Genomic DNA, 24,963 nt, shown 5'->3' on the forward strand with positions numbered 1-24,963 from the left:
TGGGATTAAAATCATGCACCACCACACTTGGCCTTTCTTTAATTATTTTATTTGTATATACATGCATGTATTTGTTTTTTTAATGTATTTGCTTATTTTACTATCATTTTTAATTACAACTTTTAGTTTTGAGATTATTAATTATATCATTTCCCCTTCTCTTTCCTCCTTCCAACTCCTCCATATATCCCCTCACTCTCTTTGAAATTCATGTTCTTTTTCTTAATTGTTTTACACACACACACACACACACACACACACACACACACACACACACACACAGTTCCTCCTAAATTCCTAGATATATGAATACAAGCTGCTTAGTCTGTATAATGTTGCATGTATGTTTTCAGGCCTGACTGCTTGAAACTGGGTAACTGACTGATGTGCTTTTCCTGGGGAAGACCGTTTCTCTTGCTCTCGGCATTCCTTGGTTGCCTGTAGTTCTTTGTCTAGGATTAAGGCCTAATGAACTTCCCCATCCATGTTAGCTGTCTATTGGTGTTATCCTTGCTCAAGCCATGTTTAGGCAATCATGTTAGTCAGACTTCATGGGTTAGCTTCTCTGATGTTTCTAGGAGACAAAGTATCACAGCAAACTTCCAGTGACTCTAGTTCTTAGAGTCTTTCCACAGCTCTTTGGAAATAATTCCAGAGCCTCAGGGTAGATAAGTATCAGCTGGAACTCTACAGTTTGATCATCTGTGGTTTTCTGTAATGGTGAGAAATTTCCTTGGTCTAGGGGTGAGGATTACACATAATCTGTAGATATAAGGATAAATATTCCAATGTAACTAAGGATTATGCTAGATTGGTGTGGTGATCGTAGGTTCTCCTTTATGATCCATGGCTTTACTAGCCCTGGGTAGAAGGCTAGGTTTTCAGTACCAGGAATGATTTCTCTCTTGTTGAGTCAGCCTTAACTCCAATCTTGGAGTTGTTGGTTACTGCCAAGGCATGTGTGCCAGTACTTAGGTTAGCATACCATGCCGGTTGTTAGGGCTCATAACTGGATAGGACCATTGGTTGCTTTCTTTCTTTGCGAGCCTCCATGGTGCCTTCTTGTGCCATGAAAGTTAGTCCTCAGGGAGGGAGATTTCATGTCTGATCCAGCTTTGTCCTCTGGGCCTGTGTCCAAAGTTCATGGTGTCTTAAGCAGTAGAGTTTATCTTCCACCTCTGGCAGGTGTGTGTGTGTGTGTGTGTGTGTGTGTGTGTGTGTGTGTGTGTGTGTGTGTGTCACAGCTGTAGCCTGTATATTGTATTAGGAGTCGCTTAGACAACTTTGAACACTAACTCAAAAGAGTGCTTCTCATACCTAGTGCTGCTGTTTTATTACATAGTCTATGATGGCTCTTGTGGGGATCATTGTCAGCCCAGATGAGAAAATTTCATTTAAATTATAACATACAAACTTACATGTATTTTATATTTAGTTGTTTAATGGTATCTCTATGGCCAATAGTATGTTTGTAATCAGACTTTATTTCTAATCTATCTATCTAAATTTCAGGGATATGGAGAAATTCCTATATAACTCTGCATCAACCCTTCCCCTTTCAGCTTTCATTCTTATAATACTGTGTCAGTATTTAATAATTTGAAAGATACCTCCTTAAAATGTGTGTGTGTGTGTGTGTGTGTGTGTGTGTGTGTGTGTGTGTGTGTGTGTACAATTCCAAGAGAAGAAAAGGGAAAGAGAGATTAATTCCCCCTTTGTGTGAGATCCACAGCGTTGAGTATCTAGGTATGTGTTCCACCACTGAGCTACATTTCCTGCCTAGCTCTATATTACAGTTCCCATTGAGTGTTGGTGATCGCTTCACCTCTAGGCCTGGTTTGTGTGACTGTCATAAGTTTTCATTGCCTCTTGTGTGCTTACTGTCAACACAATACACATAGTGTATTCTATATGTTGTAGCTTGACATTATTATATACAGTTGGCTCTTTAAATCAGTTGAGAGGAGGAAGGAAAAGAAACAGCTGTGTTCTTTCTGCCTTTTGTCAGGGTCTATGTGTTATGTCAGTACTCTGTGGATTTGCATTGCTGTTTTGGTTTTAGACCGAAGAATGTTCTTTAGTATTTCTGGTCAGTTACTCTAGGTAGTAGGGAATTCTCTTAGGTTTGTTTATCTGTAGATGTCTTTATTTTTCCTCAGTTTTGAAAGCTTTGATGGATGTAAGATTATTGGTCAATCCCCACCACCACCATACTGAATTCCCCTCCTCTCTCTGATTGTTTATCTTTAGGGTCCCTTTGTAAATATGGTTGTTTTTCATTTCCTGTTCTCAAGAAATGAAAATTTCTATTCCTGTTTCATTTTTGTCTTTGATTTTGAGCCTTTTAACTGTGATATGTCTGGGTGCACATCTTGGTGTACCTTGGGGTGTGTTTATCTTTCTTGATGTTCATTGTATTTATGTGTGTTTTCATCAGCTATGGACATTTTAGCCATCATTGCCTTGAACATTTTTATCATCTGCCTCCTGAGTGTTGGGATTAAAGGCATGTGCTACCACACCTAGCCTGGTTTTCTTTGAATATGTTTAATGTTTAATGTATGTTTCCATCTGATTTTCTCTAATACTAGACACATGTTGGAGCTTAATGGTGTCCTTTTGCTAATTTTTCTTCATTTTTTCTCACTTTGGGTTGTCTTCTCTGACTTATCTTTTCGTTTGCTGAGTCCTTCTGTCAGCACAGATCTGGTGAATCCTTTTCATGTCAGTTATCTTACTTTTAATTGTTTGGAGCATGAATTGTAATCTAGCTGAAGTTGAGTTTCTTGGCAGTGTTGTCAGTTTGTGAGGCTTTTTAAAAAACTTATTTTTTAAAAATCAAGTTGTCAGTGTGGGTATATATATGTGACTACAAATGCCTTCAGAGACCAGAAGGGATTTTCAATCCCCAGTAGCTAGAGTTACATACAAGTGTTTGTCAGCTGCCCAGTGTGAGTGCTTGGAACCATACACAGGTCCTCTGGAAGACCAGAAAGTACTGTTAACTGCTGAGCCAGCTCTCCAGCCCAGTAAGGATCTTCTGCATGTCGAGCAAGGGAAGTTAGAGTCTACTGATGGTTACTGGCTGCTGAATGTATATAGGATAGGATTTTTTTTTTTTTAAGATTTATTTATTTATTATGTATACAGTGTTCTGTCTGCCTGTGGCCCTGCAGACCAGAAGAGGGCACCAGATCGCATTTTGGATGGTTGTGAGCCATCATGTGGTTGCTGGGAATTGAACTCAGGACCTTTGGAAGAGCAGCCAGTGCTTTTAACCTCTGAGCCATCTCTCCAGCCCCTAGGATAGGATTTTTGCCCTGAGAAGGACTGCACTCTATTGCTGTGGTCTTCCTCAGCTCTCTCCAGCTGCTGCCAGCTGCTTAATACAGGCCTGTTGCAGTAGCGACCTGTGGAAAATCGAGTCTGCCAATGTTTGCCGTTTGCTAAAATCACCTGCAATAGCTTCTTTAACACACGGATCTGAAGGAGATGGAAATTGGCTGCGGAAGCAGTTCCGGAAGCAGTCCTCACTGTTCTTACTGAGTGGCTGCAGGTTTCGTTAAACAGCGTTTCTCTCTTGCTTGTATGCTCTTTCATCAATCTCCAGTGTCTTTGCTAAGTTTGACTCATCTACAGATCTGTTGGGAGGCCATTTATATTTGATACCATTTTATGCTACTTAAAATGTAAGAATGTGGACGGAAGGATAGGTTAGGACAGTGGTTAGGTCCATGGTAGAAACTGTTGGGGTTTTGCAGTAGAGTGTCTCTTGTGTTTCATTTGCCCCCCATCTGTCTGCACAGGCAAAGACATGCTTTTCATATCCCTTATTGCAGTAGGCATTGTAATTTCAAATAGAAATTGTTAGTAAATACACTGTAGTTAAAAGATATCATTTAAAATGTCCACTTCAGCTGTATGACACTAGTCTTTTCTGATTCTTGGATTGACCATAAAGATAGATAGATTATAGAAAGACATGATAGAAAGACATGATAGATAGATAGATAGATAGATAGATAGATAGATAGATAGATGGATGATAGGAAGACATGATAGATAGACAGACGGTAGGTAAGTAAATAGGTGTGTAGGTAGATAAACAGACAGAAAGGGTTGTTTTATAAGTAATAATCTCTTAGGAGTTAAGCAGTGTGTTTTATTAACCTGTGCCAAACCCTGGAATTTTTTGATCAATTCATTGAGGTAAAGTAAGTAGATAAACTATACTAAAAACCTGTATAACCCAGCAAGTAGGGTCTAAACAACTTGCTGTATAAAATCTATAGAAAAGTACATGCAATGGCTAGGCTGAACTTATACCACAAGTAGGGAACCTCAGTCCCAGCTGAGGTTTGTGTCACCTAACAGCTGTTGAATAGTCTACTTGGTTATATATTAGTCCTTTCTTGGCTTCCTCTAGAGTGGACTGAGCAGCACCGGGGTGGTGTGGACTTGCTTCCCTGCTTTTCCTCTGTTCATGATTCTACCCTGTTTTTCTGTGACACTCCAGTCCTTTTTTACTTAAAGAATGGGGGATATGGAAGATGTGGCCACTCGCCCAGCACATTGTCTTGGTTTCAGTGTTTCCACTAGTCACATTATTATAGGATTTTACTGTTTGGAATGTGAATACAATGTTACCTTGCTTCCTATGTTCATGTCAGGAACACACTACTCCCATTTGTAGGTTGGTTTTTAAGTGGCATTTGCTAAAATGCAACCCCTGTATCAGTCTGCTTCAGTTACCATGTTCTTTGCCCAAACAGCAGTGGTAATTTTAATACATGTTTGTTTAAAGGTATTTGAAGTGGTGGAGCGTGTGGAAGAGCTAAGAAGGAAGTGGCCGGTAGCATGGGGGAAGTTAGACGATGGCAGTATTGGTGTGGTGACGCCGTATGCTGACCAGGTGTTTCGGATACGTGCTGAGCTCCGGAAAAAGAGGCTCTCTGATGTGAACGTAGAAAGGGTGCTAAACGTTCAAGGTAAGGACTAATTGGAATTAATTATCCAAAGTATTCAAATGTCTTAAAGTGTGTCTGGATTGCATTTTTTAATTATCTTAAATAGTCGTAGATCTTTAAGAAATCTAACAGAAAGAGAAAAGAAAAAAGAAGCCTCCATACTTTTTTGGGCCCGCAATGCTATCTTCATTTCTTGTCAAGCTCTTCAATACTAAATTTACATGTTTATTAAAATTGCAATACCAAATAAAGATAGTAATAACAAATTTTTCTATCACCACAGTTATGTAATGCCATGGAGATGTGTGTGTGTGTGTGTGTGTGTGTGTGTGTGTGTGTGTGTGTGTGTGTATAAAACAATATATAATCTAATACATGCTGTTGTACTGTATTTGTGGATTACATTGAAATATTTTACTTGTAGACTTCTTTAAGCGACTGGTTACCAGCAAATTTGTTTTTGTTGTTCATGAAATGAGTTATAAACTTTGTACCTTTAAATATATGGAGCTGTATGATGATGTGAACACTAGAGAAAGCCAGGGGTGTCAGGTACTTGAGGCAGCAGGAAGAGTAATCCGGTGTCTGGGTCATGGGGAGCAGGCGACTCCCTTTTACCCCCGTTCAGGTCACACTGGACTGGGTGTTTTAGTGATGAATACAAATGTTCGAAGAGTAAATGTCGGTCAGCTGATGCTCTACTCTGTACCCACATGGGCAAGGAACAGATGAAGATGGGGGTTAGAGAGGAGAAAACTGAAGATTGATGGTAATACTGTTGTCAAATATTTGAACCCTTCCTTGCCTTAGAAGGAGAGATGTTAGATTACTATAAGAAACAAATGCTACAAAGCAGACTCCGTCAGGCTTCTTTGCACAATCAGCCGTGTCTGCTCTGTCTGGTAGGATTAAATTACCCTGCTTCCGGGAAGAGGCTTCTTGTGTAGGGCGAATGTTGGGCTAGATAATCTCAAAGATTATTCTAGCAATAACAAGTAGGAAACAAAATTAAGCTAGGCATGGTGATACATACCTGTGATCTGAGCATTAAGAAAGCTGAGGCAGGAGGATCACCAGGAATTTCAGGGCAGCCTGGACCAGAGAGTAGATTAAGGGCCAACCTTGGCATTTTAGCAAGGTCCTTTTTCAAAATCTAAACAATATCATAATAACTTTTTGTGTGTGTGTGTGTGTGTGTGTGTGTGTGTGTGTGTGTGTGTGTGTGTGTAGTACAATGTCTATGTGAGCAGTTGGGTGGCAAGCGATGTGTTCATTCCTGTGGTACATCACCATAGCGACCATGCCACTGTTTATCATTAGAACTGTCCACCTTCCTGCACTGAGACTCTGGGCCCATTAAATACTACCTCCCATTCTTCTGCCCCAGCCCTTGCTGAACACTATTCTATTCTTCTTTCTCTGTGTGAATTTCACTACTTTAGGGCCTCTTCTAATTAGATTTAGATAGTACAGCTTGAGTTGCTCTTACCCAAAGTGCTTGGGGTCTGACATATTTCAGATTTCACAGTGGTCTAATTTAGGGTTCCTCCCCCTCAAATTATATCTGTCCTGATTCACTTAACACAGTGCCTTTGAGGTTCATGCATAGTGTGGTATAAATCAACTTAGTGTCTCATTGTGTGTAATTACACTGGTGTGTCTGTGGACACTGGGACACACATTCTGGAATCATGAGCAAGGCATCAGTGAGCGTAGGTACAAAGTCCTCATGGAGGCCTTGCTTTCAGTTTGGTGGGTTTTCTTTGAAGTGGACTTGCTGAATCAGATGGTCACTCTGTTTCATTTTTGAGGACCTGACACAGTATCCCAGGGCAGCTGCATACTTTTTACAGCTGTGCATCAGGTGCACTTGTGGTTTAGCAATTAAGATTTTAAAGATGTAAGGTTCATTCTATCAGTGATTCAGAGTGATGATCTCGCCTGTTTTCTTTCTTTCTTTCTTTTTTTTTGTAGGAAAGCAATTCAGAGTTCTATTTCTTAGCACAGTGCGTACAAGGCACACTTGCAAGCATAAGCAGACACCAATTAAAAAGAAAGAGCAACTTTTGGAAGACTCTACTGAGGACTTGGATTATGGTTTTTTATCTAACTACAAACTTCTCAATACTGCCATCACAAGAGCACAGTCCCTGGTTGCTGTGGTGGGAGACCCCATTGCTCTGTGCTCTGTTGGAAGGTGTAGGTAAGTCTGTCACTGAACTGAGAGAGACTTTAATCGGGAAATATGGACTAATTTACATCCTTATGCATGTATTTATCTGTATGACTTCATGGTGAACTGAAATCTGGCTTAATGTTACCTGACATCCAGTATTAGTGAGAGATCTGTTATTAAGTGGCTGTTCATGGTACATGTCTGACTGTATATTCAGTCAGTAGCCAGCAGATACCCTCCATGTCTGTGTTTTCATCACTCCCCTAGCCTGGAGATAGTCAGTGAGCAAAACACAGACGTCTGTCTCTGTGGTGCTTACACTTTATTGGGTAGGAAAGGAAGACTGACAACAAACTAAATAAGAACATTGCATTGCGCTTAATAAACAAACAAACAAACAAACAAACAAATAAATAATAAATGCAAAAAAAAATAAAAGAGCATGAGGAGCTTTTAGGGGTGACAGATGAGATGAAGTGGTTTTAGGACCAGAAAAGGTGTGGCCAGAGGAGCCTCCCCAAGAAGCTGACTCAAGTGACTTTGGAAGTGAGCTATGCATACCTACAACTGAAGAGTTCTGGGAATAGGGGTCAGCTGGTGCCAGAGCCCAAGGTGGGGTGTGTGTGTGTGTGTGTGTGTGTGTGTGTGTGTGTGTGTGTGTGTGTGTGTGTGTGTGTATCTGTGGTCAAGTTTAAATTTTATGATGTTTACTGCCTCCCCCCTTATTGTTTTAATTTCTTAAAAATTTAGTTTTAATATTAAATTTATTTTTGACAGTTTCATACATGTATATAATATAGTCTAATAAAGCTCAGTTCCAAGTTTTGATGAATTTTGTAGTCATTTTCTTTTAAGGCTCTGTTTGTTTGTTAGTTTTGAGACAGGATTTCTCTGTGTAGCCCTGGCTTTTCTGGTACTTGCTCTGTAGACCAGGCTGGTCTTGAACTCCTATAGATCCACCTGCCTCTGCCTCCCAAGTGCTGGGATTAAAGGTGTGTGCCACCACTGCCCGTTTTTAAAAAGAGCTTTTATGGAGAAGAAAACCTAAAATTTTTTTAGCTTTAAAACTAAGAATTTTGGGGATAAGCAAGATGGCTCAGTCTTTGCCACATAAACCTAGAAAACCCATGTAAAGGGAGGAGAGAACCAGTGTCACAAAGTTGTCCTCTGGTTTCCACATACATATCATAGAATGTGCTCCCTGCTAAAAACCCAAGACTTTTGTAGGAAATAGTACATATTACTTAACTAGGCTGCATGAGGCCTTCTCCAGCATCCCTGTTCCCTGAAAGTTTAGAAATAAGAAACTTAATGAGAAACATAATAAGGAATGATAATAAAACTGTTTATGCCGAACACGAGGAAGCCAGCCCAAAGAGAAACATGCCAGGCACCACTGCACATTGCAGCTACTGGGACAGAGCCATGGTCTTTTGCTCTATCCACGGGACAGCAGGAAAATAAGTCAGGTCTAGAATATAAATTCTGTCTTTATTTCTAGTGTTTAGAATGCTTCTGAAATGGTGTACTTTACGCCAGGCATGGCGGCTACTACCTGTAACCCCAGCAATTAGGATTAATATTTACATTTACAGATTTAATAAGGAAATCCAGTTCCTTATATAATATATTTAGCTCTTACTGCTTGGTTGATATTATAAATTGTGTTTATGACAGGCATCTCTAAGAGAAAACTATTTGAGGATCTGATTGTTCTTGAGAACCCTCATGTGGATTATTTCCTTCATGACTCCAGTTTATGTTCTGACTGAATTGGTTTTACGCAATCTAGCATATCTAGGTTCTTTTGTGTGTGTGTGTGTGTGTGTGTGTGTGTGTGTGTGTGTGTGTGTGTGTGCGCGCGCGCGCGCGCGCGCTCATGCGTAAGCTTGCATGTGTATGCATGTCTGTGGATGTCAGAGTATCTTCTTCACTCTCCACCTTACTGTTTTAGATTTGTTTTTATTGATGTGTCTGTCTGTATGTGCCACATATGTGTGGGGGCCTACAGAGGCCAGAAGTCAGGGCCCCAGGAGCTGGGGTTGTGAGCCTGTGTGCCACTGATGCGGGTGCTAGGAACTGAAGTTGGATCAGGTGCTTTTCCACCATTCCATCGTATTTTCCTGAGATGGGAGTCTCCCACTGAACCTGGGGCTCAGTGAGATCCTCCTGGGGTATAGGTACTACACCCTAGCTGTTTATGTGTGGGTGTTGTAGTTCAGAGCTCAAATCTTCATGCTGTGCAGCAAGCATTTTGCCAACTGAGCCATCTCCTTAGTCCCACACAAAATTCTTGCCAATCTATAGTTCATACAAATATGCATATAAATTTGTGCTCTCTCTATATGTAGCATATAGATACAATTGTTACTTACTAATGAGTTCTGATAAAGGCAATTTTGGGTGCTATCATCATCAAATGACTGTCACAGCAGACATCTCCACAGATTAGGATAGCCGTGACATTGTTCACTGCTTTATGCATGCAATATGGTGTTGACTAGTCGTTATTCAGAGGGTAACTGTCTGTAGATGTGTATATTTGTGTGTGTATAAGACTAGAAGGCCAGGTTTTCTATAAATGGAGCTGCCCTCAGTTTTGAAAATCTTATTATATGGCCCACAAACACACATTTCTAATACTGTGGAGGAGCCAAAGTTTTTTTTGCGATCCTGTTTGGTATGTAGCATGCTCCTAGGCTGACTGTCATTTGCTAGAACGATTCTATCTATATTGTACTCATATGAATGTTAGCCTTAAGGACTTGAGGGAGGCAGAATTTGATAGCATCTTTAGTTAGTTGTATTCACCCACTGACCCAATTTCTGAATCTTTTCTGCAGGAAGTTTTGGGAGCGATTTATTGCCCTGTGTCATGAAAATCATAGCCTACATGGGATCACATTTGAACAGATCAAGGCACAGTTAGAGGCTTTAGAACTCAAGAAGACATATGTGTTGAATCCACTGGCTCCTGAGTTTATCCCCCGGGCTTTACGACTGCAGCATTCGGGAAACAGCAGCAGACAGCAGCAGTCACCACCCAAGGTAAAGGCCCTGCTTTACACTGGCATGTTGGGCTGAAGTTAAAGTCTTATATTTGCAAGGAACTTTCCCAAGATCTCAGCGACCCAGAAAATGGCAGGGTAGGGAGCCGTGCTTAATGTTGTAGTCATCCTCCAAAAGGGAGACAGCGGAGAACTTATGGTTCTTCTCAGTTGATGCTGGCAGATAACAGGCGAATAAAAGCATTGCTAAAGGTTACTACACATTTTATTTCTATTTAAAGCATCTAAAAACATTCATTAATTTAATTTATGTGTGTGTGTGTGTGTGTGTGTGTGTGTGTGTGTGTGTGTTTGTGCACATGTGGGCACATGCACTTGTGCCATGCATAGATGAGGAGGTAGAGGACAACTTGGGGGAGTCAGTTCTGTCTCTTTTTTTGGTTTTTCAAGATAGGGTTTCTCTGTGTTGCTTTGGAGCCTATCCTGGCACTCGCTCTGGAGACCAGGCTGGCCTCGAACTCACAGAGATCTGCCTGCCTCTGCCTCCCGAGTGCTGGGATTAAAGGCATGTGCCACCAATGCCCGGCCCAGTTCTGTCTTTTGGCAAATTCCTTCACCTGCTGAGCCACCTTGCCAGCCCCAGTGACACATTCAAAAGCATGTCCATACAGGCTATTAGATACAGGAATTATGTTTTAAAACAATGTTTGAATAAAGAAAATTGTTCTAATCCTTTAATGACCCTTTCATTTCAAGTGGTATTTGATAGAGTTGAGACAACTTGTAGATTGTTGAAGATGAAGTGGTTCTGTAGTCTGGAAACAGCCTGTTTGGGGCAGGTAGAGCTGAGGTGTGTTGGGAGGTCAGGGCCATTTTCAGTTCTGAGCCACAGTTATCTTGAGCAAAGACAGCTGGTTCGTTTGCTCCAGTGTATGAAAACAACAACAACAACAACAACAACAACAACAACCCCATTCTTGCAGTTAGCATCCTGAAAAGGAGATTCTAAGGATGGCACGTGTGAACTCACTACAGTCTTCTGACTCCATACAGGAGGCATGGTGTTAGACGTACCGATCCGAATTTAAATTGGGAGCATGCGGAGAGGGTAGAGGGAGCTAGGAGAATGAGAAGGGGAGAAGAGGAGGGGAGAGGAGGACATGAGGGAGCAGGAAGGTTGAGTCGGGAATAATAGAGGAAAGCAAGAACCATAATAGAGGGAGCCATTATAGGTTTAAAGAGAAATCAGGCACTAGGGAAATGTCCAGAGATCTATAAGGATGATACCAACTAACAATCTAAGCAACAGTGGAGAGGCTACCTTAAATGCCCTCCCCTGATAGATTGATGACTAAATTATATGCTGTCCTAGAGCCTTCATCCAGCAGCTGATGGAAGTAGAAACAGACACCCACAGCTAAACACTGTGAACTGAGTTCCTGGAATCCAGTTGAAGAGGGGGAGGAGTGATGAGCAAAGGGGTCAAGACCAGGCTGGTAAAGCCCACAGAAACAGCTGACCTAAACAAGGGGGAGCTCATGGACCCCAGATTGATAGCTGGGAGACCAACATAGGACTGATCCAGACCCCCTGAATGTGGGTGTCAATTAGGAGGCCTGGGCAATCTATGGGGCCTCTGGTAGTGGATCAGTATTTATCCCTAGTGTACGAATGGACTTTTGGAGCCCATTCCACATAGAGGGATACTCTCTCAGCATAGACACACAGGGGAGGGATTAGCTAGGCCCTGCTCCAAATGATGTGACAGACTCTGAAGATCCCTCATGGAAGGCCTTACCCTCCCTGGGGAACAGAATGGGGATGGGATAGGGGTTATGGGGGGCAGGGGAGGAGGGGAAGGAGAGGGAACTGAGATTGACATGTAAAACAATCTTGTTTCTAATTTAAATTAAAAAATGGAGAAAAAAAGAGTATGTTAGCGTTGGTCTTTGTTGTATTTAATGTGAACAGGAATGAATGGCTTAATATTTAGCTAAATAGTCACTAAGCTGAGAGCAACTCTGCTAATGCACAGTCATATGTTTTAGCTTAATAAAAACATACTATGTTTTGCTTTCTGTAAGTTGGTGTTATTAGAGGGCAAAGCGGTCTGCACAAATGAATTCCTTCCCTGTGCCATGTGTTAGATGCTCTAAGCATAGATAAATAAGCTAGCCCCAAGTTGTTTGGTGGCTGATGTTGGGTAGATGACAGCAGGATGGCAGAAGCAGGAGATGGAGTCAGGTACACACCATGGGGTTCTTGTTGAGAACATTATTGAGACCTGATATCCTAGTACTTAAGAGGTAGAAGCAAGAGGATCAGGAGTTCAGAGCCATTCTTGGCTTATTATAAGTTTAGGCTAGCCTGGGCTACATGATACCCCATCTGAAAAAAAGTATTTTTAAATGAATAAGGAAGCTCTGTTATACCATTGTAGCAAATATCTAATATAATTGGCTCACAAAGGGTTGATGTTAATTTTGTCTCACAATTTTAGAGGTTTTCGTCTACACCCAGTCAGTCTCTTTGCTTTGGGTCTGATGCTGCTTGTCATGGTGGAAAAACCAACCACTTCATGGTTGGGAAGCAAAACTGAAAAGATAAAAAAAGAAAAAAGAAAGGAAATGAGGAAGGGCCCAACAATCTCCCCAGGACACGTGCTTCTGACTTGAAGGCCTCAGAACACAGATTTGTCAGTTCAGTTGGGATTGGCTTGCTTTTGTTTCTGTTCTGAGTTTTCAAGGCTGGGACCAGGATGTTGGCCCTTAGATGCCCTGGAAAGAATCTGCTTCCATATTGATGCAGGTGGTTGGCAGAATCCAGTTCCTTGTGATCTTAGGACTGATGTCCTTATCTCCTTGGTGACTTGTGATCATTTAAGGGCTGACTAATGCATCACATGTGACTCTGCCATTGCTTATTTAATAAAGCCCCCAATGATGGGTCTTTGGATCTTAAGCATTTATCACACATATAGATCACACTGTTTGCACATCTGTGCCCAGGCCACTGATTATTTCAAAGGATAAATCCCTGGAAGTGCAATTGCAGTATTAAGTCTCTGTACGTTTTGATGCTCTGATCTATATTGCCATATTGCCGCCTAGCAATTTAACTAAAATTCCCTCAAAAATCATCAGTGTCTCTCTTGCTTGTCTTCAGAGAAAATGGAATACTTCAGATGAATCATTCTGGGGAAAAAAAAATCAAACCATGTTAGTATGGTTCTCACCCTATGAGTACAACACAGATTTTTTTTTTTTTTTGAAAAACAACTTTTATATTTTGTCATTTCATTTTTAGAGCAATTTTAGGGATGTTACCATGGGATAGAAATAGTTGTATTGATTGCACATTTCATTGTAATTCCAGCAGAGAGGCAGGAGGATCACTGTGAGTTTGTGGTCATTCCATTCTGTTGTAAGTTCCAGGCCATCCAGGCTGTATAACAAAACCAAACCAACTTGGTCTTGCCCCCTTTGTTCATCACTCCTCCCTCTCTGCAACTGGATTCCAGAGTTCAGCTCAGTGTTTAGCTGTGGGTTTCTGCGTCCTCTTCCATCAGCTACTGGATGAAGGCTCTAGGATGGCATATAAGGTAGTCATCAATCTCATTATCAGAGAAGGGCATTTAAGGTAGCCTCTTGACTATTGCTTAGATTGTTGGTTGGGATCACCCTTGTAGATCTAGACATTTTCCTAGTGCCGGAGAACCCACAGAAACAGCTGACCTGAACAAGGGGTTGCTCATGGACTCCAGACTGATAGCTGGGAAACCAGCACAGGACTGTTCCAGACCCCCTGAAGGAGGAAGTCAGTTTGGAGGTCTGGACCATCTATGGGGCCACTGGTAGTGGATCAGTATTTACTCCTAGTACACAAATGAACTTTGGGAGCCCATTCCACACAGAGAGATACTCTCTCAGCCTAGACACACTGGGGAGGGTCTAGACCCTGCTCCAAATGATATGACAGACTGGGGAGCAGAAAGGGGTTGGGATAGGGGGGTCAGTGGGGGACGGGGCGGAGGAGAGGGAAGGGAACTGAGATTGACATGTAAAAGAAGCTTATTTCTGATTTAAATTAAAAAAAAGGAAAAAAAGAATTTATACATTGAAAAAAAAAAACCCAAACCAAACCAAAATAAAATTATTAAAAAGAGAATTTAATGGGCTGGAAATATAGCTCAGATGGAAGAATGCTTGTGTAGCATGCACAAAGCCAACCCTAGAACCTTATAAAACTGGCATGGTGGCCACACCTGTAATCCCTGCACCTAGGCAGTGGAGGCAGAAGAATCAGAAGTTCTAGGTCATCCTTAGCTACATAGCCAGTTTGAGGCTTGCCTGGGGTACAAAACAGGGACTAGAATGATGGCTCAAAGGTTAAACTTTCTGCATAGTCATGAGGACTGGAGTCTGAACCCTCGCACATGTGTAGGAAGTCTGGCATCTTGCAAACTCTTCTGACCACTGTGCTTAAGTAACCACAGCTGTGCTCATGAACGCTCAAGTGTGTCCATACACACACAGTAAGACAAAATCTTTTCAAAATAATCTATTTAACTTTATGTGCATTGCTGTGAAGGTGTCATGTCCCCTGGAACTAGAGTTACAGATTGTTGTGAGCTGCCATGTGGGTGCTGGGAATTGAACCCAGGTACTCTGAAAGAGCAACCGCTGCTCTTAACTGCTGAGCTCTCTCTCCACCTCTGATAAAATAAATCTTTAAGATACAAAACAAAAAGGATTTTAGGTGTCATGAACTTTGAAGCAGGAAAGTGAAGATACAGCAGTGAGAAGGGGTGGACCTAAAGAAAGTCTGCTTGACATAGTCAACATAGTTCCTGATTATAGCCTGATAGCCTTAAGATATTAACTGTGGGTATTTATATTTAATTTGCACATGCTGAGGAGAAGCTCTGTTCTCTAGTGTTAAAACACTAATAGGTTATCATGATTTGTTTTTCATCTTCACAGGGGAAAGGCCTTCATCATCCACAGAGTGACCATTTCCAGAATGATGGCATTGGTGAGGAGAACTTTCTTCATAAAAACAAAATTTGCTACAGGAAAGAGCTTTCTGTCTTTCTATCTATCAGTTTCTCCACTCCCCTTCCCTTCTCTTACATTTACCCCCCTCTCCATCTATCAGGCATATACAAATATGAGCTTTGTAGTCTCAGTGAATAAACTCTTCTACTTTTTTATGACACCATGTTAATTTCTGAAAAGTGGTCAGATTGTAGCTACAAGCACACATAGCCTTCTACACAACATTAAGTCTTCCAGAGGTATTTTTATCCTATAAATGTTGTACCGTACACATTTCAAGATAAAGTTTATTAGGAAAGTCTTGAATACCATTGTCATACTCGAGTAACTTTCACTTTGTATATGACTATGTTACAACCGAAAATCAGAACTTGGTTGTGAGGAACTGTCTGCTCCCAGTCTTGAGGTTGCTGCTGTGAGTTGTGCACTGGTGGTTCTTGTCTTGAAACCTCCCACCCGCAGCTTCTCAGAAGTTAACACTGCACCCTTCACACAGTTGCGACTGATGTTTGAGAGCACTGTGGAGCAGTGGTTTCCTAATGTGCTTTATTCTGTGCACTTGTTCTTTGGCGGAGGCATTTCATGGTTCACCTGGGAAATGTGTTTTTTGCTGTTGTATGATTAGAGCATTTCTGTCAAGGTCATTGTATACAGCTATTGAGTCATTTTTTTTGGTTTGTTTTGCAGTTCAGCCTAATCCTTCTGTACTTATTGGCAATCCTATTAGAGCATATACTCCTCCACCCCCTCTTGGACCACACCCAAGTTTGGGAAAATCTCCAAGCCCCGTTCAGAGAATAGATCCTCACACTGGGACGAGTATTCTTTATGTACCTGCTGTCTATGGAGGGAATGTGGTCATGTCGGTGCCTTTGCCTGTAAGTGGACGTTTTGATCCTTTCTCTTCAATCATGCAGCAGCAATCCCAGTGAATGTTTTGCCAACCTTTGCTTTTCAGTGCTGGGCATCAAACCAAGGGTCTCTCATGTGCTCAGCAATCACTGCTGAGCCACACCTGTACCCATACACTCTTGTCTGTAAACTTTGTTTAAAGTAACTCATGTTTAACTACTAAGTTTTGAAGTTTCCAAAGAAATGTGTATATTGTTTGTAACTTGTTGGTTTATAACAGACTATGAAGACGTCAGGAGTCACATGTTTTCATTCAGGAGCCTTTGAATTCTTCTAAATTTTTTTTGTCTCCTGAGGAGAATTGTATGAGTGATGCTTTTATTTGTCTTTTGTGTTTTATTCTCAGTCATGAACTGTTCCTAAGCAGTGGAGTTATTGGAGGAGATGGACCTTTAGTCTAGTTCTCTTGAGTCTGAATTTGTCTAGGAAATCCAGTGTTTTATGAACCATTAGTGCCACATGGGAACCCTACTGAATCATGAGAAAGGATTTTTAGAGACTTCCATCTTATATATAAGTCCATTTTTATTTCCTTTTTGAAATGTTTGGTGCTTTTTGTTCAACTTGTGGAAACATAAATATTTCTAAATTTAGAAGTTTTAGCCTAGGAAATCATTTACTTGAATTAAGTGAGGTGATTTCAGGCAGATGTGATCTTGTCAGAGAGTTTTGGCACTCCTGCCAGTACCCATGAAGGAGAGAACTGCTGAGCTTCAAGCTTTCTTGTTCTTGTTGGCTATGATAGGCCACAGGCATGGCAGCCAAGCAGAGTAATTGTCATGCCTATGCCTCAGAGGCTTTAGATTTTAGATGAGTTATTTCTTCCCAGACGCCTAGCAATGTGACACATGTATGCGTGAAATAGTCTCTGTTAGGATTTTTGTGTCATTAGACCAGGTCAGAGAAGCTTTTTGAATATAGATTTCTTCGTCCAGCAGTTACAACAATGACAACTGCACTTGTCATTGCTATCCCATCTGTGTAACCTAGAGAGGTCTCCCACGTATCTAGGTAAGCAAATTCTGCCTCTGTAAAGGTGATTTGAGGTAGAGTTGACTCAATCAAAAGCACTAATTAGAATAATGACCTGTTTAAATTTTGCTTGCTGTGAATGAACATTAAGTGACTGTTATTCATGAAAGCGTAGAATACCTACTCTGGGTTGAGCGGTCTTAGACTCCCCTCTGCTCTTTGAACCAGTCTATTAAGCTGTGTAACCATGCAGTTTTCACTTGGAAAGATCATTTTCATGGTAATTTGTGTGTACATCCATGTGGAGAGGAAATGATTCAGGAGTGCTTTGATGTATTAGGGAATAAGTAACAGTTTCAAGTCCTCATTTCCTTTTAACCCTGAAGTGATCCATTACCAGGTTTTGGCTGGTAAGGATGTAGTAGTGACTCTGCTGTTGAATGATATCAACATAGTAGTTGGGTAAAATTTTGGTGTTTGTGTGTGTGTTTGTTTTTTGCTAATCAACAACATTATATAAGTTTGTGTTCAGAAATATACGCAGTTCAATTACTTTATTTCTTATAATAATTTAGGTACCATGGACAGGGTACCAGGGTAGGTTTGCAGTCGATCCTCGGATTATTACACACCCAGCAGCGATGGCCTACAATATGAACCTGTTACATACACATGGACGTGGGTCACCGATCCCTTATGGCCTTGGACACCATCCACCTGTCAACATTGGGCAGCCACAGAATCAGCACACAGAGAAGGATCAGCAGGAGCAAAATCGAAACAGTAGGTGGAACCCTTTAGAAATCTTGTCTCGTCAACTTCAACTCTCACACTGGGTCCTTGAGTTAGCTTTGTGTGTGCTGTGAGGTAAGGATGGATACATTGGTGGTTGTATTGTATTGGTTTAGCATGTCTATGGTCATTTACTCCAAGATCATCTGTAGAAAGCTCTGTTCTCCTGTCAGTGGGCTTCCTCGAAGCACATGCTAAAATCAGCCCACTGCACTTGGATTCTGTTCTTTTTTATTGGTGTATGTTTGTGTTCATGCTAGATATGCCAGCCTGAGTACTATAGCTTTGTGCATGCTGCTTAGGAAAACAGGCAGTCTAGTGCTCTCACTCCATTCCTTTCCAGTTCCATAAACAGTTCAGAATCAGCTGTCATTTTAAAAACAAACACAAACCTGAAAGCTAGCTGGACTTTTGATTGGGATTACATTAAGTCTTTAGGTCAGTTATGGAATAATTGGGAACTTAACAAATTAAGTCTGTGGTCTATAGACAGAGTATGTGTCCCTACCTTTTTAGGTCTTAATTCTTTCAACATTTTAAAAGCAGTTTAAGTATAAAGCTTGATTAAAAAGGCTGTTTAGTGTAATGTCTTCCTCATTAATACTTTCCACAGATTCTGATATGTTATTTTTGCATTTTTATTTAGTTCAATAATAAACTTTTGAAAATACTTTTAAAATTTCTCTTGACATTAAAATAGACTCATAGACTGGGTTGGGTGGTGCTTGCCTGTAATCTCAGCATTGAGAAAACTGTGGCAAGAGGTTTGTGAAATTTAAGGTAACCTGGGCTATAGTCTAACCTGAGCTACAATGTAGTGAGACACTGTTTCAAAAAAAACCCAAAAAGATTATATCCATGAATTATTTAGAATGGTGAGTTTCAGTTTCTGATTATTAGTAATTTTCTAAAATGTTTTCTGTTACTGGTTCCATCATGGTGAGAGAGCATGTTTTATATGGCATGAATCCTGTTGAATTCATTGGGATTTGTGGTCTGCCTCGCAATGTTCAATACTCTGTGTGTACCCTGAAGCACTGGCAGCTCAGGGTTAGCTGCTCAGGTGTGTGTCCTTCCTGACTTTCTGCCTGTCTTTTCTGCCACTTACTGAAGAGAGGAATTAGTCTCTGGAAACTATTTGTCTATTTTTTGAAACCAAGGCTCAGCTAGGCTGGCTTTGGACTGCTTATGTAGCCTGGGGTGACCTTGAACTTCTACTGTTTCTTCCTTACCTCCCCTAAGACCTGGAAAGACAGGTATATGCTCCTATGCCAGGCTTGTCTAGGATTTCTTTATGTTCTATCAGTTCTCAGTGAATTTTAGGGGTCTGTTGTTAGGAAACAAACATTGAAGACTATGTTCTCTAGTGACTCTTTAATGTTACAGAATGACTATACCTGGTGATGTTCTTGGCTCTGAGGTCCACTTTGGTCAACATCTGTGTAGCTCTTAGGTTTTCTTTTGACTAATAACAGCAGTGCTTATTTGGTTTTGACTGTTTGCTTTTAATCTGTTTGTATCTTTAAGGTACGTTTCTGAGGGTGGGACTATAGTGCAGTGGTAAATGCGTATTTCGTTTACATTTTACCTGCAGCACCACCCAAAGGAAGCAACAAAGAGTGTTGCTTTAGAATAGTTTATAATTAGTTCTCTTTTCTCTCTGTGCTGCCTGGCCTGGAACTCTACATAGACCAGGCTACCTCAGACTCATAAAAATATGCCTGCCTCTTCCTCCTGGGTGTTGGATTTAAAGGTGTACATCTCCACACTGAAATGAATTTTTTTTTTTTAAATATTGGGTTCTGTGAGCTTGATGTTTGTTGGTTTATTACTTATAACATAGTTAATAGTATTTTAGTTGTATTGGGGCTAGTATATATCTTCATTGGGACTATATATCTTTAACTTCTGTAGCATACCTTCCAACTTACATTGCACACCTCATGCACAGTGAAAGAACTTACAGAAGTTCAGAATCTTCTCTCTGGGCTTTGATGGTCATGCATTTACTTTTTTATTTTAAGTTTTTTGAGACAGAGTTTATTTGTGCAGCTTTGGCTGTCTTGGAACTTGCTGTGTAGACCAGGTGGCCTCGAACTCAGAGATCCACCGACATTTGCCCCCAGAGTGCTGGGATTAAAGGTTTACACCACCTTTATGTAGGTTTATTTAAAAACATTTCAGGTAATTTTTGTTCAAACAGGCAAGTATCTTTTTAAAGAGTAAGAGAGTTAAGGTGGGTTAGTTAGGGTGCATCTCTGCTTGCTGGGAGTCTCAGGAAGGGAGTGTGTGTGGCCTTCATTAGCTTTATCTTCCATATCTATGCCATATAGTGTGCTTTCTCTGTCTGCTTTAAAGTTGTTATTTTATACTGGTCTTAGCCTTCGGGTAAATTTCTGTTTGCTTTTTTGGTGTGTGCATGTTGGGTCTTTTTATAGTTACAGTGTTTGGAGGTTTTGGAGCTTGATATCAGCAGGTATTCTTTCTGACTTCCTGCACTCTTCTCTGTGTTCCCATTTACCCATACATTCAGATGCTTAACAGTCCCCAAAGCTCATGACTATTCCTTTGTTGGTTCTTTTCAAGGTTTTTTCTCTGTGTTTTGGTTTTGGTCATTTCTGTTGCTTTACTCTTTAGCTTGCCTCATTTTCTTATGCACTGTCTCATCTTCTGGCTGTCTGTTGGTTTTTAGCCCTGGACATTACAGTTCTCATGTGGTAAAATCAGCAGCGCTGATATGACAGTTCATTTACTGAATTCTAGTGCTGCTGCCTGGGCATTTCTAGAAAACACCCAGCTTAGGCTTAATTCTTTCAGACCAGAACTCTTCACACTTGTAAGTTAGGATACTTTACTCTAATTGTGTGTTGAGAAACCTTAACTTTGCTTCCTGTGTAATCCATCACCTACTAATGTTCAAAATGTTTGTACACTATAACTTCTGTCACTCTGATAGAATAGCTGAGTTTAACAATTTATAAGAGAGAAAGGTGTATTTTGGCTCCTTGTTTTGATGGATTTGGCCCGTCCTTGCTTTGTCCCATTGTTGTGGGCCTGTGGCCTCATAGTACATTATGATAGCTTGTGTGGTGGAGGAGTTGTGTTTGGTTCATGGGAGTAGGGAAGCAAAAAGCCAAAGAGAAAGGGGTTGGAGTCCCAGTGCCCATGTCTATCCTCTAGTCTACACATTCTAAGGTTTGCTCTTCCCTGTAGCATGCAGGCTGGAGGACAAGCTGTTTCACATGTGGCTTTCAGGGAGCTTTTAGATGCAAACCCTAACAGTGAGTTTAGATCCCTGTGGTAAGTTGGATTGATTCATGGTTTAGATTTTTACTTAATTGCATTTGCAAGTGAACAAAGTGTTGAGCCTTTGTAAGCAAGCAGGGATACCAAGACCTTTTATATGTCTAATTTATAAAAAGAGAGACTGTAAATTCCCGGAAAGTAGACTGTTTTCTTTTTTATTTGCTTTTTTCAGGTTGTTTCTCCTTTGTGAAGCTTTTGCCCTGCCATTTTTTATTTATAACTTTCTTTTTTGCAGAGAAACTGCAGTTCTGAAAACAGAGGACTAGAACTCACATGGTCGTATAAATTGATAAGAATGAGTAAATAATGTTAAACTATTCTGCATTGTTTAGTGTTGAATAGTCACTGGAAATGTTATGTTCACTGGAGATAACTTACAAGAATTTAAAAAATATTTTCTTAGGTAAAACTGATACAAATAACCCCGGTCCTGAAATTAATAAGATCCGAACACCAGAGAAAAGGCCTACAGAGCCCAAACAGGTAAGCTGCTCGCATTAATTCGATGTGTAGTTCTGGCAGGGATTGTCCCAAAGCATCTCCTGCTTATTGTTTCAGAATAGTTTAGTAGGGCGTGTCACCTTTCTCCTGGCCCATTGTCTTTCATTAAGTTGTTTCTTTTGCATGTATGTATTTCCTCAGATTTTCTTAAAAAAAAAAAATTCAAATTTCAGAAGGGTGGTGGTGGTGCATGCTTTTGATCCCAGCTCGGGAGGCAGAGACAGGTGGATCTCTGTGAGTTTGAGGCCAGAGCTACACAGAGAAACCCTGCTTCCAAAAACCATGTCCATGAAGGTTGGATGAGGCCATCAGAGCTCCTGATACTGGAGTTAGAGATGGTTGTTAACCACCATGTGGATGCTGGGAATTGAACCTGGGTCATCTGCAAGAGTAACAAGAGCTCTTAATTGCTGAACTGTCTCTCTGGCCCCCTTCCTCAGATTTTCTTAATTCAGCAATAGACTCAGATTTTTAGATTCCTTGTGATAAAATATGGTATGAAGACAGAGCTATGGATGTCTCGTTGACAGTCGCTTTAGCCTGGGAAGGACTGTGGCAGTGACTCTCTCAGTTCTTGGCCTTGTCTCCATACCCACTGTACAGATCCTTAACTTTGTGTCTGCCCATTCTTCCTGCTTTGTGCTGGAGCATGTTAGACAAGACCACATTGTTGGTAGAATTAGTGTGGCTGGAAGCTATGTGTTTTCATTTCAGTGAGACCCAGCTCCCTCCTTTCTTGTGCAGTGCTTAGTTCCTTTGTCCTGGTTCCTTGGTGGCTCTTCTCAAGCCTGTTACCTCACGATGTGGAGATGACCGCTTTAGAAGTACCACCATCTAGATGGTGCCCTGCCAATTGATGGCAATAAATAACTCTTTTTTTATGTATGCTTGAGCCTCTTTACTTTCTTATCACCAGCCTTAGATGAAGTCCTCTTGAGTTTACTGTCTCCTGTCCTTGTCCAGTCACCTCACTGACTCTTGAGTTATCAGTCTTTTCCATTGTGTAGACTATTCCCACCCACCGACTCTTCCCACTCTGCTGGCTGTGCAGTTACTCATATTCTAGCTTTATCTGTGAACACTGGCTGGGTTGTAGCTCAGTGGTAGTGTCTGCCAAGCATGCACAAGACTCTGGGTTCAGTGCCTAGTACCATACAACCACAGTAAAAGAGTAAAGACCTTCATCTCCTGGTACCTTGTCTTAATCCACACTGTCTAGGACTAGTTCCAGCATCTCACTACGGCTGCGAGCTCCATGCACTGTCTCATGTTTCTTTGGTTGTCTTACTTCTGTTATTTTCTTTAACACAACATTTCTTTTCATACAACTCTCTGTTATAGGACCTTCTGGCTTTTAAAAAAATACTTCCCTTTTTCTCTCTTTCCTCATGTTGTGATTTCCCAGAGTTCTGTGTGGCCCCACTTCTCTTTGAAGTCTAAGTTGTATCTAAGTGCCCACTTCATGAGAAAAGACTTCCAATTTGGATCTCCAACCTCTGTCTAAGTAGCTGTTCTCTGTCTTCACTTTCAAGTATCCCAGGAGCTTCTCTGACTGACAGAGGCCAGGGATGGAGGGCATATCATAGGAGGAGCTGTGGTGTCAGTGAGGCAGCCAGGAAACTTCCTGATTGAGTCAGAAGGGTGCTGCAGAGAAAGTGTACCTAGTAATAGGGTCTGAGCAGCCCCATCTGCCCCTGTCACTCAGCTGGCTCCTTCCTGTCATATACCTCTTAATAGCAAGGCACTGAATTAAACAGAGCTTGGTCTTCTTTTTTATGTTTCCTGGGCCCCAAAGTAAAGCATCAGGATGTAAAGACACCGAAACATGGCTCCCAGGTAGCCTTGTTTTCTAACAGAAGCTATCTTGATTCTAATTTTGATAGCACCTAGAACTAAGCTGCCTCCATCTACATCTGCCACCGCTTCCACTGACGTGTCCTATAGGGCTGTTTATTCTCCCTCCACACCCTTCTCAAACACACACACATTCACTTTCTCTGCAGCTCCTTCTCATTTCAAGATCAGAGTATTGTGGTCTTGAGCTTCCTGTCTGTGTCAAAGTCACAAGTGATGGAATAAATTAGAACAGCAACTTAGCCACGAACAACCATGACGCGTTACCATATCCTTGTGTGTGTTGTCAGAGTGTGCCCATCAGCAGTGTCTTTTGGAGAGAGTTTTGTCCCTGGCTAACATAGCTTCATCTTCCACAAGGTCATGAGTTTTTTTTTTTTTGGAGACGGTTTCTCTGTGTAGCTTTAGAGCCTATCCTGGCACTCGCTCTTGTAGACCAGGCTGGCCTCACAGACATCCATCCACCTGCCTCTGCCTCTCGAGTGCTGTGATTAAAGGCGTGTGCCACCAACGCCCAGAAGGTATGAGTTGTATGAGGAAATGTTTGTTTCTGAGGAACCTTGGTTAGGTTCTGAGATATGAACAACAGGTACAGCAACTGCTTAGGAAGACCAGAACACTTCATTTTCTGATCACTTGTATACACCCAGCAATCTCAAGGACCTGAAGGACCAAGTGGTGAGAGAGGTGCCTGCCCTTGGTGTATGATTGGCATTGCAACGGCTTGTTCAGTATTCCCAGCTCAGATCAGGAACCAAGTTCCACGTCTGTGTTCTTGGGGAGTGATCAGCACTCTGTCTAGCTTTACAGGCTTTGGCTAAATAAGTAGAACCCTGGTTCTCACCGACCATTTCAGTCCTGAAACTTAGAATGTGATACATAACCGTTTGTGGAGTAGCTTAACATCGGGGAAAGAAAAAAGTGTCACTTTACATACTCTTCATGTTTTTCATGCTATCAACATTTTCAGTCAAAGTTGCATTTCAGGATAACCAGGCTTTTCAACTTCAAACCCTTCTCCTGTGGTTCTCCAAAGCTTAATGGCACCAAGTTGATGTGTTGCACTGAGTCAGTCAGGGTTTGGGTGATTGACATCAAGAAGGAGAAGCTAACATGTAAAGAAGCAAAGTCCTATGAACAGAACACATGTACCCCACATCTGGCGTGCTGCTCCCACCCTCTGTTTGTTAGAACAGTCTTCTCTCCCTGGTGCACCCCCGCTTGTTTTGGAATACTCAGCTCAGATGCCCTGGCTTTTCTGAAGCCTTCTTTACTTTTTTTTAGCCCTCATCCGACCCCTTTCCCGATGTGTTTACACAGAGCCTCTGCTGGACTCCATACCAGGGATTGGCAAGCTGATTTTGTAATGGGCTAGACAATAAGTCTCAGGCTTCGTGTTCGTACAGTGTGTGTTGCAT

The 24,963-nt window shown here is 41.3% G+C and overlaps 1 protein-coding gene across 7 annotated transcripts in view; it reads left to right on the forward strand.

The window, feature by feature from the left end:
- Helz (helicase with zinc finger) overlaps positions 1-24,963 on the forward strand; it is a 128,380-nt gene that overhangs the window by 76,967 nt on the left and 26,450 nt on the right. For all 7 annotated transcript variants that reach the window (XM_027425844.2, XM_027425849.2, XM_027425847.2 and 4 more), the window contains 7 exons: positions 4,805-4,988; positions 6,942-7,170; positions 9,987-10,191; positions 15,134-15,185; positions 15,896-16,086; positions 17,668-17,875; positions 21,594-21,673. In XM_027425844.2, the coding sequence (XP_027281645.1) occupies positions 4,805-4,988; positions 6,942-7,170; positions 9,987-10,191; positions 15,134-15,185; positions 15,896-16,086; positions 17,668-17,875; positions 21,594-21,673 (1,149 nt within the window). The remainder of the gene's footprint in view (positions 1-4,804; positions 4,989-6,941; positions 7,171-9,986; positions 10,192-15,133; positions 15,186-15,895; positions 16,087-17,667; positions 17,876-21,593; positions 21,674-24,963) is intronic.

Source organism: Cricetulus griseus, chromosome 7 (assembly GCF_003668045.3).
Source record: "Cricetulus griseus strain 17A/GY chromosome 7, alternate assembly CriGri-PICRH-1.0, whole genome shotgun sequence".
Classification (NCBI taxonomy): Eukaryota; Metazoa; Chordata; class Mammalia; order Rodentia; family Cricetidae; genus Cricetulus; species Cricetulus griseus.